This window comes from Prunus dulcis, chromosome 6 (assembly GCF_902201215.1).
Source record: "Prunus dulcis chromosome 6, ALMONDv2, whole genome shotgun sequence".
Taxonomy (NCBI): Eukaryota; Viridiplantae; Streptophyta; class Magnoliopsida; order Rosales; family Rosaceae; genus Prunus; species Prunus dulcis.
This window is the reverse complement of record NC_047655.1, coordinates 22545513-22570200: the sequence shown is the minus strand read 5'-3', so window position 1 is coordinate 22570200 and position 24688 is coordinate 22545513. Positions and strand designations below refer to the sequence as shown.

The following is a 24688-nucleotide window of genomic DNA, read 5'->3' as shown; positions in this document are numbered from 1 at the left end:
ATAGAGCCGACGCATGAAAAAGGCAAAGCCAAGATTTAGCTTCGCCTTTCATGCACTCAAGGATTGAAGATTTGGTGACTTTACTTCCAAGAAGCTGACTGTCTGAGAACTGAAACTAACATAAAAATTCCCCAACTATGTAGGGAGGGGGAAAGGTGGGTTGTTTATGTCCTATGATTAAGATGTTATCTTGTTTGGTGACTGACGGGTTAGAACATATCGTATTCAATTAAAATGAACAAGTATTCTAACGATGATGTTTGATGAACTTAACATTAATGAGACTAGACTCATTAAACCTTCTTAATCACGAGTCTTTTGAACCTTTTTGTGATTAGTTTTTGAAGACCATCTTAACCACTTGTCCTTAGCTTTAATTTATCCTCTTGAACTAATTGATTTTGCATTTATTCTCTTGGTATAAAGAAAGCTTCGATTTCGTATCCCGCTTCTTACTTCTGAAAACCAGTCAAAGTTTGGCATTAATACAAAACAAAAGGGCACCAGATTAAACGTGACTATTTCTAGATAAGGAATAGCATACTCGTCATGTGAATTAAAACCCCAACAAGATTTCAGTTTTCGGTGGATGTGCTTGAGATCCTTGTGTGAAGGAAACTTGTATTTTTCTTGCCAGGGAGAAAAGCAGATTGGTAAATGAAACCAAAAGGTTATCAGATTAAATTTTTCGAAATCCTGAACTTAATCATCTAGCTTTATTATATATGATTTTCACAAATGTTTGTACTGCTATCACAGAGTCAATGAAGTTTGCATCACAATTGTATGTAGATTGCAAGGAATTTATACCCAAGAATCTATTGCATAAGGAAACTAGCTCTGAAATGGTATGTTTAGAACTCTGACGAGAGAGTGCCCCTCAGGTATCTGGAAATGAGCATGCATGAAAGAAGGTTTATTAGTATCGTCCAACAACAACCACCCCCCTCCCCATCCCAACAATTTAATGTCAATGTGTAAACAATTCTACTTGAGCAGCCAATAAGGAAGTTGGGGGGAAAGTCAGAAGTAGAACTATACACGAAAAAGAAAAAAAAAACTACTAATAAAAACGATAGGAAACCTAAAGTTCGAATCAGAACCTCTCAAAGTCAACAACTTTGTGCACCTGATCTGCACTACGCAAAGCAGCCAATGCCAAGTTGCCAACTGCATCAAATTAAGATGGACGGGTTAAAGATGATGTATATATTATCCATGAGAGAGAGAGAGAGAGAGAGAGAGAGAGAGAGAGAGAGAGAGAGATCAAAAAGTTGAACCACGATCCAAAATCCAAACTCTACCTAGCATGGTGAACTTCAGTAAAGGCCATATTATTTTTCTTATCTTTCGGTTGGGCTCTATCTCACTATATACGAAATGACCAACTTCTCTTCCAACTCATAAATTTCATTAAATGCTTTTTGCTCCTATAAGCCTAGCACTCTCCAACCAAATCCTAATACTCAAAAAATTCCTTGGAATACATTGCTTGTGATTGGCTATTGGTTATTTAAAATGATTGCAGCAACTCAACAAAGAAAGACTCTTAAAGATTCAGTCGAATAGACGCCATGTAACAGAAGAGAAACTGAACACACTATTCAGCCATATACAATTAAAATAACAGAGCAAGCAGGAACAATATGGTTGAAAGTTCCATGAAAATATGACTAAATAATAGCATCTTGATAGGCTTACTCTGTTTACCAAGAAAAATGGATTGCCTTTTAAAGTTTTTTTCTTTTCTTTCATGATCTGTTATACTCATGAGATATATTATCCAAAGGAAAGGGAACTTGTTAGTACATTGGAAGAGATTCTAACTTGCTGAAAAATCAGCAAACTTGGGTTGAAGGTACCCTTCACACTGACTGGACTCATGTTGGAACACCCCAACCTAACATACGATTTCGAACCTTGAGAGGTTCTACTAATTCAAATACATCCTCAGCCTAATGCTATTATGCAATTGATCTCTAATGCTCATATTTTTGCTACTTGGAAAAATACGATTGGGAAAATGAAAAAAAAGGACCCGACCCGCCCAGGTCGCCTAGGCGGGCGATTTTTAATATCTTACGAAAACTAATCATATACAAGTATAACAGTAAGCATAATTGGCAATTGAGAAAAGAGATTGAAGAAGAAAACCTGTTCCTGAAGCATATTCCCACTCCTGCTTTCAAATCCCAAGTTTTCTAAGATCGTTTCAGTAGCTCAAGGATAAAAGCTAGGGGCTTTTTTTGTTGACCACAAGTTTGGTAAATGTGAACTTACCTTTGTGAAGCAATGTGAGGCTGAGAGAGGTACGGAGAGGGTCATGGACACAAGAAGGCACGCCATTCAAGCTTTCAACTTTGAGTCTCTTTCTTCCTACTTCCTTTCCTGAGCTCAATCTCAGTACGGGGCAGTAATAAACGATTCTCAGCCCGTAGCATGAATTCTAAGCCTAAAGAAGAAGTATGTATGGGCCTGAAAGTTCAACAATGAAGGCCTTTGATTTTTATTTTTATTTGTTTTAATACAAGCAATATTAGTGAAGGGGTATTGTACACATTACCTTGGGTGTAGGGATATCAATATCTCACTTCGCATTGATTTTCCTACCAGTTGATGGATTAGTTGTCTTCTGTTGGGGATATAAATCACTACAAGAAAAAAGGCCAGTAGTGACCAAATCATGATTGGTCACAACTAGTGTCAAACCAGTGACCAAATATATGAGTTGCGTCATTAATTCTTCATGAGTCTTTAAGATGTGTACAGAATAAGGATGTATTATTGAAAAATACGTACATACGTGTATAATAGAGTATTAAACGAGAAAGTGTTAAATTCTTTATACGGGTAATAACTTTTGAAAATTAAAAAATTAAAAGAGGACAATAGAAACTCGGATAATGGCCTAATAGTAATGGATAATACTCTAAAATACTCTTATCGATAAACGAAAATCGGGGAAAAAATTTAAAAGAAAAAAAAAGGATCCCAATATATATATATATATATATAGTGTATAGCCGCCTGGCTATACTATTTATTAAAAATAAATAATATATATAGCGTATAGCCGCTTGGCTATACTATTTATTAAAAATAAATAAAAACCAAAAAACCCCAATAGAGCCCGGCAGCTATAAATTTTTTCATTAAAAAACGAGTATAGCGGTGCGGCTATACTATTTATGAAAAAAACAAAGTTAGCCGCATAGAGGCTAGTTGACCACGCGTCAAAAAAGGTATAGCTGTCCGGCTATACTATTTTTAAGAAATATTAAAAACCAGTATAGCCGCTCGGGCTATACTATTTATTCAAAAAAAGACTTGTCTGGCAATTAGGTGCCAACGTGTCAAAATCAAGTGCCGCGTGACAAAATCAGTATAGCCGCACGGCTATACTATTTTTTAAGAAAATAAACAACCTGAATGTAGCCACCCTGCTATACCATATTGTTTTTTTAAAAAATAAAAATAAAAAGAGCTCCCTAGCAATTAGGAGCCCACGAGTCAAAATAAATATAGCCACTCGGCTAGACTATTTATACTATTTATTATAAATAAATAAAAAAGAGTTAGCCTCGTAGCTCTTAGTTGCTCACATGTCAAAAAAAGTATAGCCGCCTAGCTATATTATTTTTTTAGAAATATTAATAAAATCGAGTATAGCCGCTCGGCTATACTATTTAATTATAAAAAAATATATAAATATTAATTTGTTAGTTTCAAAATATCTAAACCAGATATTAATCGTCCATTATATAATTTTTTAATATGTACATTTTTTATTCAATAATAGGTGAGAATTATTTATTTAATAGATTAATTTTGTGTATTTTATTAAAAATTTTGTAAAAAAATATATGTATTAAATGGAAGAAATATGTACGTACATATACAATAAGAGTGTTGTACATTTGCTTTTTTAAAAAACACACTTTTTTTCTATCGTTTAAACACACTGAAAGTTGACCCAATGTTGTTTTATTATTAGTGACCACAAATTAAATAATAATAAAAATTATTAAACGAATGTTTAAGGCATTAATGACCTTTTTTTAGAATTTTAAAAATAGGTTTTTTTTTCCTTCCGTCAACTACAGTAGCTCCTCCTTCCCCAAAATTCTAAATCAGAGAGAGTTCACCCTTTACTTTTGTCGAGAGAAAACTACAGTAGAGTAGCTTCTTCCCCAAAATTCTCTGCTCTGATTTGAACCATAGAGTTAACGCAGAGGTTGGGGTTTCGAAAACTGATAGATGGATGGGTGGGTTTACGGTTTCTAAAATTGAGAGACGGAGTGGTGTGATTGCTATGAAAGTATGCTAAAAGTACAAGATGAGATTTCGATTTTGAGTTGTAATTCCCAAAAGCTTGATGCCCTAACTTCCTAATTGGTGTTGTAGATGCATGCTTCGATTTGAGAAACGACGTTGAGCTAGTGAGATCCTATTCTGAAAGCAGCTTTTGAGACCATGAGGTCCTCTGGTAAGAAATCTTGGATCTCTGGCTGTTTGGTTTTCATCTTGATGCTGCCTTTGTTTACTCTTTTTGGTGACTTTTGCTTATGCTCTCTTGCTGTTTTATTCTTGCTCTGATTGTTTCATTTTTTTTAATCTAATGCTTTGTGTGGTATGGGCAGCCATCTTTTGTCCGTTTAATATCATCTCTTGAGCGTGTGAAGTTAAGAAGTTGAGCTACTACATGGGTGAAGAAAGAATTAAAAGAGTTTGTCAAGTCTTGTTTAAGCTGTATTCACCTATCAAGTTGGGTTCTTTCAAAGGAATTTTGATATTGAATTATGGAACGTATGCTTGATGTGTTGAATTGCTATGAAATTCTGTCTCTTTTTTGGGATATGAAATTGTCAAACGATCAATTAGTAGTGGACGTGAAATAGTTATTTGATCAGGAAATATCATCTTAAGAGTTATGTTCATACTATTTTGGGAAGATGAACAATACTATTTTGTTCTTTCGGTTTCTTCTCCTATTTTGTTCTTATTATATGTTTCTTTTCAACATGCCTTTCATCCAGTCCTGTTTTTAGCTCAACTATGGGAAGTTGAAGGCTTGTTCATCAGATTGTTTTTATGCTTAACTGAAGTCTTAATTATCTTTGATTTGAGATATAGCTCTGATTTAAGTTTCGAGTTTCATGCATTTTTATTATTATTGTACAATTCTTTAATCAAAATGTCATTTGCTCTACATCTGCATATGGGTGGTTCAGTCATTATTTCTATATCAGTTCTGTGTTTCATGAATATAACGATTGTATACAAATTTTTGTTTATTTTTCATTTTCTTATGAAAGAATCAGTAATATCATTCTATTATTCATTGATGGTATGCAGATTCTATATTTTTGTTTTCACCATTGGCCATCCATACACGGAATATCCGTTAGTGCACACTTTTAGTGCAGATTAGTGATTTGATCTGCATGTTTAGCTGAAATATGTGTATGGTAGACAATAGAGAAGGGTTTGAGCAGAAGGTTCATTGTATTTGGTTGTGTTTGTTGGAATGGGCTCGTAAGCATTAATACATAGCAAAGCATCAAGAGGGCCCTTCTCAACAATGGATAAACTTTTACTAATTCAGGATGCAGAACATAAGGTTGATTGTTAGCTTTGGCTTGAGTAATTAGTGCAAGTTGTGCTAATTTTATGATTAGAAAAGCACTCGTGTTTCAGGTTCTTTTCTTTGCGTTGTGTTGTATATGTAATTGCATTTTGACCGCTAGACTCTTGTGGTTGACCTTTACCTAACACATTTTAATATTTTTTAACCGGCAAAAGCCAATTTAGGATTGTGAACCTTTTATGAGACAACGCACTCATAAGAATTAAAAGTCATTATGATTTCATTCAAGTTTAGGGAAATTTAGGATTGTGAACCTTTTACTTAACATATGTTATTTTTCATGCACAATGCTTAATCTTCTCATATCTTCCATTGCTGCCATCTTACAGCATATCGTTCAAAAGCATGAACCTCACTTTTGAAAGATGTGATCCTGCTCTGCTTAGGTGCATTGTGATTCCTCCGGGTAATGAACTTTCTGAGTCTTCCTCAGTAGCTCACTCCTACTTTAAAAGGGGACATCAACACTAAAGGTATATATGCAATTACTAATCCGAACGGTTCATTAATTTACACGATTTTTCTTCATGTTTTGAATTAATTGCATGAAAGATTCAGTTTAGCTGTTACTTGGTAGGCTTTCTTTCTGAATTCTACTCAATAAATATGGTCATGTGGAGATTATCCAGTTTAAGTCTTTTATTCCTTTTAACAATCCTAGTATAAACCCTTGTGGGACATTGTAGAACTGTGTTTAGACGCTCTCTTATTTGTGTGTTCTGATGGTCTAAATTACTTCCATTTTTTCATGCAGATTCAGGAAGCAGTCAAAGAAGGTGTGGTCAAACACGAGATATTGAGCAAGAGATGTGCTGGTTGAAATACATTTATCAATTTATTTTTAGATTTTGTATTTGAGAGATGTATGTCTTGTGAATTTGTTGGGAATTTTGATACCTATATAGTTTTTGGAATGATATATGATACACATTGTATTGGGTATCATGATTTTATCTTAAGTAGACTATTTATGAAGAAAAAAAGAATAGATGTGGGTTTGTAGTGTTAATAAAGAGTAAATGGACCTAATTAGTCTCCAATTGTTCTACAGACATTTAGTGACCAAACAATTTGGTCAGTAATATGACCAAGTGATCATGTTTTAGTGACCAAATTGCATGTTTTAGTGACTAAATTAAAAGCCTTTAGTGATGAAATTTGCGGTCACTAATTGGTTTGCCTTTCAATGACCAATATTTGGAGTTGGCTACTGAATAGATTTTGTGACAAGCTTCTAGTGACCACCATTATTTGGACACTAATTATATTCAGTGACCAAAATCTTTACTTTTTGTGACCAACTTGATGGCCATTAATAAACATTTTTCTTGCAGTGAATCATGGTTTAAGGTGAATAATAATGTAGTAGGAGTGTCTGGCTGCCTGTCGGGCCCACTGAAAGCTGAAGATATATAATATAGTAAAAATGGTATTTTTCTTGTGTAAGTAGGAATTTCTACTTTCCTGTTAATCACGGTCTGATATATGTATGTAAATTTTTACTGTAGTATTAAATTATGATTTGCAAGAAGAGAAATGTCTCCTTACACGAAAGGAGACAAGTAATGTCTACTATTTATCATTATATGGGTTATTTACTCAAATGGTCCTGAAACTTATACCCGAGTTTCATTTTGGTCTCTCAACTAAATTATTCATTCAAATGATCCACCAACTCTTTATTATTTGGTGAATTGGTCCACCGTTACATTTTCTATGAGTTTTAGTCATGTGAACTGCATGTGAGGAGAATATGAAGGGTAAATGCAACTTCTTCATAGTGGAGTTTTCATTTCCCTTTTTCTTTTTCTTCTTCTTCTTCCTCTTCCCTCCCTGTACAACCAAATGACAGAAGCGCTGAAAGACAACCATTTGGCATCGGAGAGATGACAATGACAGCGGCTTTGTTCAGATATGAATTCTCCAACTTCGATGGCCAAGGTTGTGGCACTCGTTGAGCTCTGCGACAAATTACAATGGTGGAGCCGACTTGTTGCACCGCTAAATTGTAAGAAATGGGAGCAGAGGATTAAGGGAGAAGGCACATGGGTGCCTTGATCAATTTATGGTATTAGATTCCTCTCGCTGGAGTTGCAAAAATGGAAAAGGAAAAAAAATAGTTTCTCTTTTGTTGCTCTGTAGGATAGATGTGGGCAGAGGCGGATCCATTAAGGCGCAAGGAGGTGCAGCTGCACCTTCCTTCGCCAAAAAAACCATTGTAGGTACTTCAAACTGCCCCTTTGCTCAACTGGTGTACAGATGTAAATAAGGAAGTACCCCCCATTTGGATTCAAATAAAAATACTAGAAAATCAAACTCCTACCAAATCAAAATATGAAAAATCGGTTTTAGTGCAAAATACGATTTAGGCTAAAAATGATGGCTCATTAAGTCAATATATACTTCATACTAAAATCCCATAAAATCAAGTTTTCTTATTTGATGTGTAAGGAATAAAAGCCGCCAAAAATTATCTTGAGAAAATGATTATTCTGAAAAACCATTTTTCATACTTAATCAATTTTGCACCTCCGCTAAAAAATTTCTGAGTCCGCCACTGGATGTGGGATGAGATGAAGGAGATATTTCTTGTTTTTATTTCACTAATTTTTTTAATATGTTCTTCATTAAGAGAATGAAGAAATTTATGTTTTCTCCATAATGAGAGAAGAGAAGAAGGCAGAGCCACCTCCACCACCAGCCCTAGCCCTCACCCTCTGCGTCCTTCCTCTATCTCTGTTTTAATTAATTAATTAATTTTTCAGTATTTTAGTATAAATTGGCGATTTTAACCCTCAAATTAACGGCAATATTGATGGAGTGTAATGGTATGACTAATTCGCTGATTAATAAAAAGTTGATGGTCCATTTGAATGAATAATTTAGTTGATGACCATTTGAAATTCGGGTATAAATTTGAGGACCATTTAAGTAAATAACTCATCATATTCTATCATATTGTATTGGAGTTAGTTGGAAATGGTCCATCATCATGACACCAGTATGTGGAGCCCTTAAGCCGATAATGTGGAGGCAAATTTATGGTTTCTTCTCATATGCAGATGAGTTCAATAATAATAATAATAATAATAATAATAATAATAATATTATTATTATTATTATTATTATTACTAGCCTCTCTGCACACGCTTCCGCGCCTGCAAGAGGTTTTTTTTAAAAAAAATTAAATTTATTTTAGAATTAAAAAAGATAATGGATAGTTGTGTTCCATAAAAATAGGATCCATTATCTGAATTTTCTTTTATTTTTAATTTTTTAATACGAAAATTTTTGAATTTACCATATTATCCTCATTTAATTAATAATTTCAATTTGTAATGTTTGCATTAACCAAGGACATTTTCTGGTATTTTGAATGTTTCACCATTCTCTGCCTTTTGCTTTATATATATAGATTATTATTATGAGTTGGCATGGTTGGAAAACTTGGAAGTGTGTAGAGGTCTTCAAGCGTAGATGGATGGAACAAGTGATGGAGTTTTTGATTTCGATTTCTCCAGGCTGTCTTGTAACTATTGTGTCCCCAATAATACGAGGGAGATGCCTTTGGTTCCCCTTCATGAGCGTTACTCCTATTAGGATCAGCCACGTTTGGCATCAAAGAATCTTTATATGTTATAAGAACCAATCACATTCATCAACTTTAACTTTAATCTGCATTACCAAGAAATATAACAATTAAGATGATACGTTTTCAATAATATTATTTTTATTTTTATTTTTTGGGTACGAGGTTATGCGGGGGCATACATTATACAGACCACTTAAAACTCTATAAAGATAATTATAAAATCAACAACGCAATGATACAACTTGAAAATATTGGATTGGATTAGCGTCAACCGCACATAACCTATTTCCTCTCCATCTCTTAATATGTATTTATATTTCTATTTATAGGCGTAATTGCAACAATTCTCTATTTATAAGTTTAATTAAAAATTTAACGTAATTGTTAATAGGGTCTAACCCAATAAAAAAGGATCGTGACTTGCATATCAAAAGTTTCATATTTGAATTCTCACGACATTATAATTATGTGTGTGAGAGAAATTCTCCGCTAACAAAATTGACTAAGAGTATAATTTGTGACAAAACTAAGGGACATAATATCACTCGAGCTATAATTTAAGGACCATTACTATATTTAAGTTTAAAATTATGATATTAACTTTTGTTGTCGTTGGAATAGGAACACGATTTCTTTTATTACGAGAGAGGTGCATGAGTGAAAATTTGGTTCGGGAATAATGAAAACTAATTAATTAAACAAGTTGAACTTGAGTTGATAATTAAGAGGACCATTAAATCAAAAGAGTCAAATCAATACTGCGCGAACCACAGATTATAGCCAATCAACCCGCTAATCCTGAATTCAACTAGATGGATTATCCGACGTCTACTGATTGTACGGCTTCCACGTCATAATCCCATCAATCCTGCCCACGTGGCAAGAGGGACTCTTTACCCACAGTTACCAATTTCTCCAACCGAGCGATTTCAACCGTCCGATTTCAGCCAACAGTCTTAAAAACATCACCAAAACCACTGCGCAGCGGCACTCTCTATCAATCATAAATCTTCATTTGCAATGAAACAGTTCCCAGTGGGGACCACACGCTTCTGTCAGATCTACAGTAACGCCAAATCAGCCACGTTGCTCCATCATTTTTAAATATTATCTTCTGATACTTATTAGATTCCGAATATCGAGCCGTTGATCTATCTGTCGGTCCCACACCAACCAACGGCCTCGATTTTCCACTCTCTCTCCTGGGTGACTGGCGGTAACGATAACTTGGTTCATCATTATAATCATGGGCGCTTTTGACAGTTGGACGCCCGGTAAAAGATTAGCTGGAGTTGAGAAGCTTCCTGGTGTCGACACGTGTCTGCTCTTTCGTCGGTGCCCTTATCGCTGTCCATGTTGGGCTACTTGTAGAGTGTTTTCTTTTGTTATATTAAACCAGATCTTATCTGCTGCTTCACTTCACTCAAAAAAAAGCTCTCAGTAGCCCTAAAATCCCCAACTTGGATTTCCAGAATTTTCAATTGGATTCTAGGGTTTCTGAATCGGCTCCCAAAATTCACCATAATTGATGCCACTCTCCTCCGCCATGTAATGTAGGGTTTCAATTTCAGCAAATATGGATTGGGTCTGGTACGATACGAAGCCAGCAAAAGTTTCAAAGAGGGTGTGGCTAGTAATTCAAAAAACGATGGGGCTCCTCGTGGGTGGGAATCACACCTCCTCCAGGTTTTGCACTCGCTAATCTACTCTCTCATTCTGAGTTTGGCTTTTTCCCCTCGCAAAGTTTTCTTATAGAATTCTTTACCAATTAAACAAAGTTCCCAACTTTACTCTTTTTTATAAAAGAACCGATCTTTGATCGAGAAACCCCATTTGCTTGCGTTACGATTTGCGCCGTATGTTTCAGAGCCGAATTTTCAAAATGAAGACAATGATGGATTTGAAGGCTCTGAAATCGCAGATCCTTCATGGGTCTTTGGCCAGGCGTGTGTTTTTCCGCGCTTTCTTTATCGCCGCTGCCATGTCCGTTATACCCTTGATTCACATTTTGTCAGGACCCTATATAACAATGTTCACTTTTGTGAATCCGGGTGACTGCGCCTCCGAAATGGGCCATACGCATGTCGACTTGGCCCCGGGAAAGTTCAACTTTCAGAGTCGTTACCTGAATCCCTTTTGGGGCTCTTTTGATTCGGACCGGTGCATGCAAGATGTGAACTTGACTGTCAGTGTGGTCAGAGAGCTTATGGGCAAGCAGTTATTGAATTATGGTACAAAAGCTCTCTGTATTGGAGAAGGCTCCGCCTCAACCGTGCTGGCGTTGCAAGATTTGGGTTTCCCCAATGCTCGTGGTGTTTATGAACGCCGGTTCTTCTCACTCAAGCGCAAACAGTTCGTGTACGAAATTGACTATGAGGACAAATCTTTTGATTTTGTGCTCTCCAGGGATCTAGATAAGGTTTCTGTCCCTGCGCTTCTTGTGCTCGAGATCGAGCGTGTACTTAGCCCTGGTGGGATTGGGGCAATACTTGTGGGTAGCAGCATTTCCTCCCCGAATAGCTTGATTAGGTCTGCCACCCCAATTTCTTCGTTATTGAAAAGTTCCAGCGTTGTGCATGTTAACCACATCGGTAACTTCACTTTGGTTGTGTTCAAGAAAACTTATGAAAATGCAGGGCTTTTTGAGAAGTATCGCCTTCCGGCTGACTGCCAATCTCTCACAAACAATCGACCTTTCATTGGGAAAATGGAGCCTCTTGTGAAGGAAAAGCCAGTCGATTATGGAAAGAAGTTCAATTATTTGCCTAATATTGTTGATCTTTCCTCAAAGAAGCGCTTGGTCTATGTTGATATTGGGGCAGCGGAGCACCTGAACTCAAATGCTAAAAATTGGTTCCTGCCCTCTTATCCCGTCGAACGCAAAGCTTTCCATACTTATTTTGTTGACCACAACACTTCTGTTCTATTGTCCTATGTCAAAAAGCCAGGAATCACCTTTGTTTATCATCCAGGGCTGGCTGGAATTAAGGCTCAAGTCAATGTTACAACTGATGGAGAAACAGAGCCATATGTGGGAGATGAAGGGTTTGATTTCCATGCCTGGTTTAAGGAAACAGTGCAGTTTGCAGATTTCGTGGTCCTAAAGATGAATGCAGGGAATGTAGAACTGAAGTTCCTCACGGAGCTGTTTGAAAGTGGAGCTATATGCTTTGTAGACGAGCTGTTTCTTCATTGCTCCGGCAGTGTTGATGCAGGAGGTGCAATGCCGGTGGACTGCATGGACATCTTCGGAAGCCTCCGTAGCAGTGGTGTCTTTGTCCATCAGTGGTGGGGAGACGGCAACCCTGTTGATGTTCTGTGATCTGTTGGGTTTGATCATGTTTCAACCGTGCTGTTGTGTTATGTTGTTGAACTCGGTAAGTTACCATGTAGGATGTGGGGGACATTAATAGTCCCTGCATCAAAAGTTGCTTTAATGGTTGGGCACTTAGGTTAAAATAAACAACCATTGTTATCTTGTGTGGTGTGTACTGTTTAAGTACTTTGTGTAGGATGAAAAACATCCAAGTTGTTGCTTCATGATTGGTTGGCCATTTGAGCTTTCCAACTTGGTAACTTATTAATCGTATGTTCTATGTGTGTTTTATATGATTTGCCTTTGATTCTTGTTCTTGAAAACTCGTTTAGAAATGCTTTCTAGGCCCCGCCGCCGAAGAACTTGATATGCTTAAAATGGTGGAAGGAAGACTTAACCCTTAATCTGATTCAATCTCCTGTTTAGCTTCTTATAATTATTTGTTTATGCCGTAAGCAGTGTGGTGATGGACTTTGTTATGAGCTTCATGTTTTTACCCTGCAAATGAATGCAAAGTTTCTTTGCTTTGTTTTTTGGCCCTCGCCTTTGTGCTCACCCTGGCTTAAGTATGACCACTTTGTTGGCATTATTTCAGGGCTTACAACTGCTCGAGGATTGAAACAATCAGCGACTTCACTGGCTACAATGAACACTAGAAAGTGATACACCCATTTTACCGTTAGAAAGAAGTAGACTAACATAAACTGTACATAAAATGTAGAACCAAAACTGCACATAAGCTTGATTATAGTTTCAAGTGAAGTTTCACTTTGGTCCATATAGTTTCAATTGTCGCGATTTAACCTCTGTAGTTTACTGATTGTTGCAATGTGAGGAAAATGGCTTAACTCAGCCACTATTTCAACGGAATTAGCACATATGTGAGGAAAATGGCTTAACTCAGCCACTATTTCAACGGAATTAGCATGTGTGTGGGTGGCGTTTTTATACTTCCCAAAAGGCCAATTTACCCTCTCCTATTTCGCAAGCAGGCTAATTATGTTGAAGAAATTGACAATATTAAGTCATTTAATTGAAACCACAACGATCAAAATGAAACTTAGCGAAAACTAGGGGACCAAAATCACACCTCTTGAAAGCCAATCACAATCTACTTGAAAATGCACACTTGGAGACGACCCTTGAAAAAAAAGGGACCATGGCAGCTTTAAGAGACTTAACACATCCATCCATGTTTGCTGATATAAAATAATGAAAGTGTCTACCGCACTAAATTGTTGTCATTAGTAGCAATTATTTAGCGCCATTAAGTTCACTGATTCATATATGGCCACAAAAAGTTGATAATGAAACCTCTCTTCGACTTTTGCTAAATTGTGATTAAGCTGTTTTGCCGTCAGTGGCAAGTGCCTGATTTAGTAATTTTACCTTACCTTAAAGCATAGAAGCCCCAAGTTATCTGCTCACCTGTGGAAACTAGAAAAGTGTGATAAGACAAACTCACTTCAGACCCCCCAAAAAAAGTAAAATGGACAAGAAAAAAACTAGGTCTTATACTTCTCTTTGCCCAGTTGGAACTGGAAAATTTGTGCCAAATACTGCAAATGATTATCTACATTAACCTTTCTTGAAAGAAATAATTAAAACAGTAGAAGCAAACCAAATGTAGAACATGTATATTTATGAAGCATTGCCACTTGACACTTCATACAGCATATAACTTGCCTTTTTGATTCTTGAAAAACAAATGAGGAGGAAGAAAGGAGGGGGTGTGGAAGGAGGGTGCCATTAACCATACAGAATGCTAGTGGCAGAACACATCCTCTCATTCCTCCAGACCATTGTTGACCTTTATCTCCAAAAGCCTCTCAACTGGTTGTCGGCAAATTGGGCAACGGTTTGTCTGGAATCTCAAAACCTTGGCACACCCACTGCACATGCACTGCAGCAAGAAAGAAAATCCAACCAACAATCAGCCAAGAAGAATTTCTTATTCATGTTGAGTGAATTTCATTAGTTTGTCAAGATGATAACTCGATGGAAGCACGTTAATGTAACCTTTTAAAACCTACAAAAGATCCTCAGCTCATTCCATTTGCAATTGTGACAAACTTTGAAAAGAAGAACAGGGAAGTATGATTACCATGTGTCTGCATGGAAGAACAGTTGTGTCCCGTGGTTCAGACAGGCAAATGACACATTCTTTTCCTGGGTCATTCCCGTCCAAGTCACCCTCAACTGAATTACCAATGCCATATATCTCCTGTAGTTCATACCTCATCCCATTCACCCAAAGAATCTGCTTGACAACCCTCACCTGGAATTCACCTTTCTCCCTCTCAAATATGGCCTGAGTTATCTGGGAGTTCGTTGTTACGGATACAGGGTTTCCCTCTGATCCATCCTGGTTAGGTGGGGATGCCTCTGCCTTTACAGCTATGGGATAGATATCCAAGTCCGTTACTTTCAGTAATTCTGTCTCCTCAAACATTGAGAAATTAATTCCAGTTCCAGAGGGCTGTCTGAACTTCTGGCCGAGACCTTGTTGAAAATGTACCGTCACAGGTGGAAGGTTAGACTTTGTTGGTGTCAGGTTACAGTCCTCACTTTCTTTCGCAAAGAAGATAATGGTGATGCTGTTTCACAGAGCCATATATTAAGATTAAAAATAACCAGATGATCAGATAATGTTAAAGAACATAAAAATTTATGGATCTTAGTGCACTACAATCTTAATACAGCCTTGTCCTCCAACAGTTATGCATGTAAATCAAATGAGTTATCAACACCTTGGCCAAAAAAAGATACCACTACTATAATTCCACATGGAAATGTCATCACAGCATGGTATTTGAGTATGATCTGTGATGCATAAAGTATCATTCCTTGTGTACCTCAAACAAGGGAAATATACTAGGCTGTGGAATTTAAGTACCAAAAGAATATACCGAGCTGAAAGATTAGATGGCCACATATATGAGAACAATTTCTTATATCTCAACACCACCAAAACCATATAGAAACCTAAAGTCCTCACATCATCATCTCATATTTCCTAATCGACATTTCTGAGGTAAACACCCTCATTAATCCCTATTCACCAGTTATAAACGAGTTCCGCAAATCCTTATTGCTAAAAGATAATACTGAGAAAAGCAAACAACTCATTGTCACCAATCACGCTCTTATCCCATATGAATTTTCTAGACACTTATGCCCTTTCACTTCAGTAAATGTTCCCCGAGGCAATTTTACCTATTTTATATACTATAATCATCACTGAGATCATAGATGACTGAAGGTCACTTGATACATATTGTTGGTTTGCCACAGTTCCAAAAACCTTGGTAAACCAACAACATTTATCTTAGTATCATAGAATATGATTCAAATCCTGAAAACTGAAAGATAAGAATTTATGTTAAAATTCATCCATTTGGATCTTTAGGGGTAGGGAAAGGTCCACATGTTAGGGAGAGTGTTAGAATATTTATAAAAAAATGGCTCGCATCCTAACAGCTTAAGCTTTTGGAAACAATTAGAACTGAAAAACCAACAAAATCAATCATTGGTACACACCATCAAGTCACCTATCCATCCTGTTAACCTATCCATCTTGCCTTCTTCAAAAGCAATACAAATGGATCAAGCTAGAATGGCAATCATCACTTCAGAATGGTGATGAAAGTTATATGCTTTTCAATAACACTTGGATTCTCATCAAAATTGTCTTCCAAACTTCCATAACTAGTAATCTACTATCCAATAAACTGCTACTTTTCCAAACTGTCTCAATCCTACAAGTTCAATCTCCACATTCTACCAGTCCAAGCTAACACAACAAAATAAAAACAACCAAACCAATAACAATAAAGCCCAATTAAGCTAATCCCACATAAAACCAAATATCAGCCCCCAATTAGGCATTTAATGCAGAAATAAAACAGAAGTTAGTGAAAAAGCAAACTTCAAGTTCAAGACAAAAGCTTTAAGCTTCATATGATACCTCCCAGCAACCGTGGCATCAAAAGTAAAAGAGACAAGGAAGCTTCCAGGGTTTTCCTCATCGGGCTCGACCTTGAGAGATTCCTTCTTCAGATTCACATCGTTCCTTATAGTAACCGCCTTCTGATGCTCGACATACGGCGTCGGAGCCTGCATTACAGGACCGCACCGGTACCGGCCCCCGGCCCAATTTGGATGGGCCGGGTCCATATGCGGGTGGGGCAAACGGTGGTGATGATCGTACGGAGCAGGCAAAGGCATCGGCATAGGCGGCGGCGGGTAGTAGCCCGGGTAGTACTGTGGCGGGTTCGCGTTCGGGTTTGGGTTCGGATTATGGTTCTGGTACTGAGTCGGATACGGGGTCGCCGCGGCGAATACGTATCGGTTTGGAGAGATTTCGGGCTGAGGTGGGGCGGGAGGCGGCGGAGACGGATGGTTTTGGCGGGCCCCATGTCGCCGGCGGGCGCCGTTGCTTCTACTGCCGCTGTTTCCCATGTTGGGTTTGGTGGTGTTGAAATTTTTCTCGGGAAGCAAACAAATTCAGCCTGAAAACCTTGTGTTACCAGACAGATTTAGAAGATGTGAAAGAAAGTTTGTTTTTTTTTTTTTGCTCAGAGAAGAAGTGAAAGATTGGAACTTTGTTTTTGTTTTTCTGTTCGTGTGCTGTTCCAAGTGAAAGAGAAATTTGGATACTAACAGAGACGTACAAAAATGAAAAAAATAAATAAATAACTAATAATAATATATAGGAAAGGGACTTAAAATATAAATAAATAAATAAGAGAGAGAGAGAGAGAGAGAGAGAGAGAGAGGAATCTTGTAGAGTTATGTAATAATAATGGGTGGGTGGAGATTGGGTGGATTGGGTTGCGTAAAGCTCCACCCAAAACACCATCCATAATTCCATATGAGATGATGGGAATTGAGACCAGAAAGAGTTTATGCTCCACAGCTAAAGCTAACAGCTTTTTCCTTTTTCTAATCTGTGTATGTATCAACTTTATTAGATTACACATGAATTCCTCAGACCAAGAAGAAAGAAGATAAGATTAAGTACATGAAAGAGGTTGTAATCGCCAGAATAAACTCTATTCACGAGCTTAATTTGTATCTGTTCTCGTGCATCATGCATGGAGAGGGAGTGTCGAGTGACTCCAACCTTAACGCTCTGGCCGAGTGTTCGCATAAGTCTCCCGTTGCCCGGAGTTCTTCGGAATATGTAATGTAAGTGGATTTTGCAAGGACAAGTTCTAACTGTGTACTTGACATATATGTTATATTATATATACGCATGTTGAAACTAGCATCATATTCATACCATGCATGTATGTTATTGGCTTGAGGAAGAAGAATACGAGTTGGCTTGCTTGGGCATGTGACTCATGATTCATGATATGCCTGATTTTGGTTCCCAAGTTGCTATTCATATCGAGGCAGTGAATGATGATGTCAATTTGTTTGCATTGGAGATGTGCATAAAATGAAAATTACTATCATATTGATATTCAATGACATCTTTTTCTCTGGATAAGAATTGAAAATTTCACAAAAAATCATGTCTTTATTAATAAATTAGGAGAAATGATGCATTTGTGGCCCAAAAGAACTTGTATATGTCATGAGGATAACACTATTTTGCTATCCAAATCTAATCATGTTTCGTCATGTGAAATCATTATCACGCATAATAAAACATGATTAGTTAGAAAAAACAAAACAATGTTATTCCTTAACATACAAATTTTTATCTTTTTTAGACAAAGGGAAATGTGGTTCCCACTTTACAAGCAACTGGGCAATCCAAGTGTGTTGACACCCCCACCCCACAAGAGATATTTTGAGTGATGCATAAGCCTTATCTCCCCATGTCATGAATTATGTATTATTATGCATACATAATCTTTATGTGATTTTATAACATATTTCAATACATACAAAATCATTATAAAAAATAAAAAAATCACTCCCATGAATATCGTTGTCGTCAACCAAGTTAAAGTTTTACATCAAAATAATAAAATCCATTTTTTACTATTACTTTCTGATCTTTATTACCTTTACCATCTTCTGTTTCCTGATAGCAACCATTAAAGTATAAATTACGGAGATAAGTAATATGCAGCACTTATTTCACCATCTCTAGTTAAACTCTGCCTTGTTGAAAGTCAAAACCAGTCTCCATCACCATCTTTACAAGCCCAGCAAAAAAAACTTACCCAAAGGCTGTTTGTGCCTAATTTTGCACTTGTGGTATGAATATTAAGGGACATGTTATATGCCTTACACGTGTAGTCCACTATAATATCTAGCAACATGCATTATCCATTTTTTTTCAGGATACCTAATCCCATTACATGGCTTACTCGTTTCCTTGCTAAACAAGCAACCTAACATTGAGACTTGACAACAAAACCTACTTGTGTAATTTGAAGACGATGGCATATCCAATCCCTCATCTATCTCATAAATATAAATATAGTTGGACAAAAGTCAAGAAAACCAATTTAATTGAAGGGGGTTTATATATGATATGCTTGATTTTTAGTGTCGATTTTGTGGCTATCTTCTGTAATGTATCATGTGTATAGGTCTGTTTCAACAAAAGAGGCAAGGAAAGCCAATTAAGGTCCAAGGATAAGGAAAACGTGACAAAGAAAGAGAGGAATTTCAACTGCTTCTTGTAATTAAAGCCATCCAAGCTAATAATCCAAAATGCTAGGTTGGTGTGTGAGAATAGAATCTTAAAGTGTGTTAAATGCCTTGTTGATCATGAATTCATATATAGAAGATTATTGTCTCCCTTGATAAGAGTGACCTGAATATAATGAATTTATAGGAGCTTTTACGATGAGGGAAATTTTGGCGAGAGGGTACTTAGGGGCGTTTGGTAATGTTTACCAAGCCCCTTTTCTATTTTTTAAATCCAAAATTCATTAGATACGCGATGGTTTGATGGGTTTTTTTTTAAAATTTTAAACATGGGATACTATTTTAAAGAAACGAAATAAAAATAGGGTGTAAAACTGAGAACACATTAAACATGTTTTCCCGTGTTTTCAACGAATACATACATAGCTCCTTTTTCTCAACAAGCACACTATTAGTGGGCCAATTAATAAGGGTAATGAGGTTACAAATTCAACAATTTACTTAAATATCTGACTCAAAACCAAGAGGATTTTGGGCTAAAGATGGGTGATTCATAATGGATTTGAATGGCGTGGAAAGAGATAGAATTGATCAAATCAAAATTTTGTCGTAGTTTCTTATTCCTGAAAGGTCTTATTCTTGCACATTCATATACCAAATTGGCATTACTTTGGCGGATATTGACTTCTTTGACTTCAAACTAAATAATGAAACATTTCGATGCGATTCTTTATAAAATCAATTCCACCGTGTAGGGTAGGACTTTGTACTGTCACCACAACGCGTATGATAGATATTAGATATGGTGTCGTAGAGACCATAGACCATAGACACTAGACCGGTCCCAACTTCCAAACATAAATATTTTGGATATGTGAACCATCTACGAGAGACTGTTGACAACACTCCATTCCTGCTTTCAAACTTTGATTCATTCAAATGTGTGAACAAGAATATCTTATAAACACACAACACAAGCCAGGTCTGTTAATGATTGTGTACTTTCTTCATTGGGTAGACAAGGGTGTTTTTGTCGTATGAAGTTGACAGACTTGCCACATGACACCATGACTGTGCCTTGACTCGGCACGATGATGAGTAATGCTAGAGAAACCTCATTTTTTGGTAACATCTAATTTCATTCATTAATCACATGATGTAAAGTTTGCGATTTTTATTGATGCATACTTTTCATTTTATTAAATAAAGTCATGAACGATATTTATTGAAAAAAAAAAAAAACAGATAATAGAAATGAAAAAAGGAAAGAAAGAAGAAATTACGATCTCTTCAACATATTATAAAATGTTGTCAATAGAATTTCATAATCTCGGGGAAGGAATTGTTAATTAGGAGAGAAAAACAGGGTAAAAGGGTATGGCTGATTCAATCCTTCCGTATTAGTTTCCAAAGACCTTCCAAAGAATCAGTATTAACAATTGGTCTCCAACCAGTCTTTGCACGTTTTGGTAATATGACTTGCTTCTCCTTTTTAGGCGTGTTGATGTTAGGCTGTTAGACATTTAACTTTCTAAACCAATGAATTGTGGTTTTTTTTAAAAAATACAATTGATATTATACTTTAAATTAATCTAAACTATAGGAAGGAGGATTTGAACTTGGATGCAGAGTGGAGGTTACATTCGCTCTAGCCAACTTGTCTAAGCCCATGTCAGCATGAAATGTATTTTTATCTAAACCTAATACAATTTGAAGTCAATATTTCTCGATGAATTAAGTGCCCGTTTGGCATTACTTATTTGGGGTGATAAGTGATTTTAAAAAAAATTTGGGAAGCCCAGCCCGTTTGGTAAATTATGAAAAAAATAACTTATTGTTAAAAATTACTGTAAGAGAAATCTATATTGGAAAGCAGCTATTGAAGTACTTTTATTTTCTGATTATGCATTAATCAATTTTGAAGAAGTGCTGAGTTTAATGATTATGCGGGAATCATTTTCTAATTATGCGGAAATTAATACCAACAACACTTTCAACAAAAAATTTACCAAATGCCAAACTGTTTTCTTTCACAGCTGATTTCTTTTACAGCAAATCTGATAACAATTATTTTCACAACACAACAATGCCAAACTAGCCCTGAGTTGATACCGCGTCCATAAGATATTATTTAAAACATAATTAAAAGGCCAAATTCCATTTAATGAAACTAATAATAGAAGTTGGTTACTAACTAAACCATGATAAATGCAAATAATTTTACTTCAACCAAATATGTGGGTGAGGCCAAATTACGTACAGTAACAGACAGACAGAGACCCCTTCCCAACAAGAAATATAAAAATTCTGATGGAAAACTGAGTTCAAACTACGAGAAAGTCTGAAGTCAAAGGCCGCGGGCAATATAATAATTATAATTCTGCGTCCTCCATTTCTGTTTTCCCCAAAGCTTATTGTTTCTTGGGTTACTCTCTATAAACTATAATCCATTTTAATTAGGCCAACGTTTTCAAGATTTTAGCTTTCAAGTACATACCTTTTTTTACCTTGGGCGAAATACAAAGCTGCAACATGAAGTTCCCAATTCCCTGCACAAGTTGCTTCTTCTCCTCACCTCAAAAGGTCGTGGAAAACGGGATGCAAGGTATCAATGAGATGTCTGCCTCTGTGTTTTGTGTGTTTTTCTTGGGTTTTGTTGTGATTTTACTGTGTTCTTGATTGCTTTTTTGTACTTGATAAATACCCAGATGGAGAAAATCAAGAAAGCTTCAGAATTTTCTCTTCCAAGGAATTGAAGTCTGCCACTAATGGCTTCCATTCCTCAAAAAAGCTTGGAGAAGGTGGCTTTGGCTCTGTCTATAAGGTTTTTTTCTTGGCCTGAAACAGAAATTCTGCAAATTTGGTTGAGTTTAGCTTGTGTGTGTAATTTAGCTGTGTTTTGCTGATATGGGATAAATTTTGGTTGAGTTTTAAAGGGTCGGCTTAGAGATGGCAGCCTTGTGGCTATAAAAGTGCTTTCCACTGAAATTGAATCTATGAGAGGAGAGAGGGAGTTCATTGCAGAATTGTCTACTCTGTCTGTAATCAGACATGAAAACCTTGTTAGGCTTCAAGGGTGTTGTGTTGATGGAGCTGGCAGATATTTGGTCTACGATTACATGGAAAACAATAGCCTCACACACACTTTACTTGGTAAACCTATGCTTCTAATTTCTAAATTTGATTACCTTAATGATCCTCATTTTAACTATTGGTATTTTAATTGGTTGATTTTAGGAGATTTTGTTATTTTTCTGAAGCAAATTATTGACAGCTACAATGAATGCAAATGAAAGAATATGATTTTAGGATACTTTAGTTTCTCATATTGGTATATTAATTTGTTTATTTTAGGAGATTTTGTGATGTATCTGAAGAAAATTATTGACAGCTACAATGAATGCAAATGAAAGACTATTATTTTTAGGCAAGTTGTGTAATAATGTTTGTTGATTAACAGGTGGAGAGCAAAACAGGATGAGATTTAGTTGGGATGCAAGGAGGCATATTTCATTAGGGATAGCTCGAGGACTTGCCTATCTGCACGAGGAGGTTGAACCTCACATTCTGCACAGAGACATTAAAGCCAGTAACATACTTCTTGATGAGAATTTCACACCAAAAGTTGGTGACTTCGGCTTATCAAAGCTGTTAAGAGACAACCATTCTCACATTAGTACTCGTGTAGCAGGGACAATGTAAGTTGTTAAATTCCAAATTCTTCTTGCTTCATGCTTCTCTGCCTTTGGATTATTATCTGAAATGCTATTGCATGCTAATGGGGTGTCTCACAATAATCCAAAAGAGGTTATCTTGCTCCAGAATATGCAATTAGCGGGCGTTTGACGCGAAAATCAGATGTTTATAGCTTCGGAGTACTGCTGTTAGAAATTGTCAGCGGCCGTGCAGTTGTGGATTTCGACTTGGAACTTGGGGAGCATCACCTGGTTCAGAAGGTAAGCAAATTAGAGCAATTTATCACTACCCGCTTTGGCCATGCATTTTTATTCTGTCATAAGGCAGAACTGAAGCCACGTTGTTTGTGAATATGCAGGCATGGGAAGCATTCAAGGCCGGTAATCTTGTACAATTAGTTGATCCTACACTTCAAATGAACTTTCCTGAAGATGAAGCCGTCCGGTTCTTAAAGTTAGGCCTTCTTTGTGTGCAAGAGATGGCCAAGCTCCGGCCGCCAATGTCAAGGGCTGTTAAGATTTTGTCTGGTGAGGTAGACATAAAAGATTCTCAGATTTCACAACCGGGACTTATTTCTGATATCATGGAAATCAAAATGGGGCAACAGCAGTCATGTGATCAGAGCACTTTCTCCAAAGCCTCCACAGCCAGTAGCACGCAAAACCAGAGTAGATCTGAGGACTTTGTGATGTCCTTATAACCATCCTGCAAGGCTTATTTTTCTCAACTTGTCCCAGGAAGATCATGTGAGCCTACAGAAGATACATTGTTTTTTGTTGGATGTCTTTGTGTATATATATAATCTGCACGCCAACTCCAATTGGACAAGTCATGTAGATATATAACTCAAGACAACCAATTTTGTTTTTTGTTTTTTGTTTTGTTTTTTTTTTGGGCTTTAAATTGGTTAATTATTTGTGGGATGTGGAGGTAGTTTTACTTTGTTTCTTGCTGTTGTTGATAGTACATTGCAGCACAGATGTGTACAAAATTACCTCCAATAAATTAATGCGGCCACCTTCTCAGGTGTTTAACTTTCTCGAGCTGTTTCTGTTATTTACTGTGCCTAAAGTTCATAAACTGCAGCAGAGACATTAGTAGCTGAGGAAGCATGTTTAAATATGAACCAAAATGAATCATAGCAGTAAATATAACAAAAAGAAAAAGCAAAATTTAATGAAATATACAGAAGGGTAAACTTCAACAAAATGATATTATAATGTAGTGTCCCATTATCTACCCAAGTAAATAACACATGATATGCATGGCTCCATGGATGCCATTCACTTTGGCCGCCAGTTTTCTGGTGGGCTTAGCAGATGGCATACAGGGAACCAGGCATGCCATTATTTGCATGCACATAGATATGTGATGCAATAGCTTCCAACCTCATGGCACATTGGTAGTGTGTATATGAGAAATCATCTCATTCTTTTAGTTTAGACTATCACTTATATTCAAAACATAAACATGTAATACGGAACACAAAGCTATTGAGTATGATATATGTGAAGCAGTACTTAAATAGTAGTAGAGATGTCAAGAGCAGGTACCACAAGTGGTGGCCTCCCCCTTCCCCCTGCTTGACACCCAGGTTAGAAACCCTAAGGGGTTTCTTTCCTCCCAATATAACCAAAAAAAAAATAGTAGTGGATGTCATTTTCTATAGCTGAAATCAGGCATAATAAAGTAAGCTTATAAAAGGGACTAAATACGCCTCATATACCTCCCTTTTAACTTTTTCCCCACTATTTCCTCAGGGCTCATATACCTATCAACTAGCTTTTGAGTTGGCAACTTGCATAAAGCAAACAGAGCTCAA

At 36.6% G+C, this 24688-nt stretch overlaps 3 protein-coding genes and 2 long non-coding RNA genes across 5 annotated transcripts; 3 read left to right on the top strand and 2 right to left on the bottom strand.

Moving 5' to 3' along the window:
• Positions 1-756: 756 nt before the first annotated feature.
• Positions 757-2416, bottom strand: LOC117632635. Its single transcript, XR_004586495.1, has 3 exons — positions 2155-2416; positions 1104-1170; positions 757-888 (listed from the first exon to the last, which is right to left on the bottom strand). It is a non-coding gene; the product is annotated as an uncharacterized LOC117632635 (long non-coding RNA).
• Positions 2417-4077: 1661 nt separating this feature from the next.
• LOC117629698 lies at positions 4078-6606 on the top strand. The gene is made up of 4 exons (XR_004586145.1): positions 4078-4318; positions 4405-4486; positions 5977-6120; positions 6402-6606. It is a non-coding gene; the product is annotated as an uncharacterized LOC117629698 (long non-coding RNA).
• Positions 6607-10814: 4208 nt separating this feature from the next.
• On the top strand, positions 10815-12848 carry LOC117631335. The gene is made up of 2 exons (XM_034364433.1): positions 10815-10925; positions 11107-12848. Exon 2 carries the CDS (start codon positions 11122-11124, stop codon positions 12559-12561), a length of 1440 nt encoding a protein of 479 aa, XP_034220324.1. The 5' UTR covers positions 10815-10925; positions 11107-11121; the 3' UTR covers positions 12562-12848.
• A 1197-nt stretch (positions 12849-14045) lies between these two features.
• On the bottom strand, positions 14046-17269 carry LOC117631252 (probable E3 ubiquitin-protein ligase LOG2). The gene is made up of 3 exons (XM_034364293.1): positions 16523-17269; positions 14660-15152; positions 14046-14458 (listed from the first exon to the last, which is right to left on the bottom strand). The coding sequence occupies exons 1-3, from the start codon at positions 17014-17016 to the stop codon at positions 14342-14344; spliced, it is 1104 nt and encodes a 367-aa protein (XP_034220184.1). The 5' UTR covers positions 17017-17269; the 3' UTR covers positions 14046-14341.
• Positions 17270-21484: 4215 nt separating this feature from the next.
• On the top strand, positions 21485-23909 carry LOC117631251 (putative serine/threonine-protein kinase). Its single transcript, XM_034364292.1, has 6 exons — positions 21485-21775; positions 21879-21994; positions 22107-22323; positions 22631-22868; positions 22976-23126; positions 23225-23909. Exons 1-6 carry the CDS (start codon positions 21703-21705, stop codon positions 23564-23566), a joined length of 1137 nt encoding a protein of 378 aa, XP_034220183.1. The 5' UTR covers positions 21485-21702; the 3' UTR covers positions 23567-23909.
• The last annotated feature ends 779 nt before the right edge of the window (positions 23910-24688 follow it).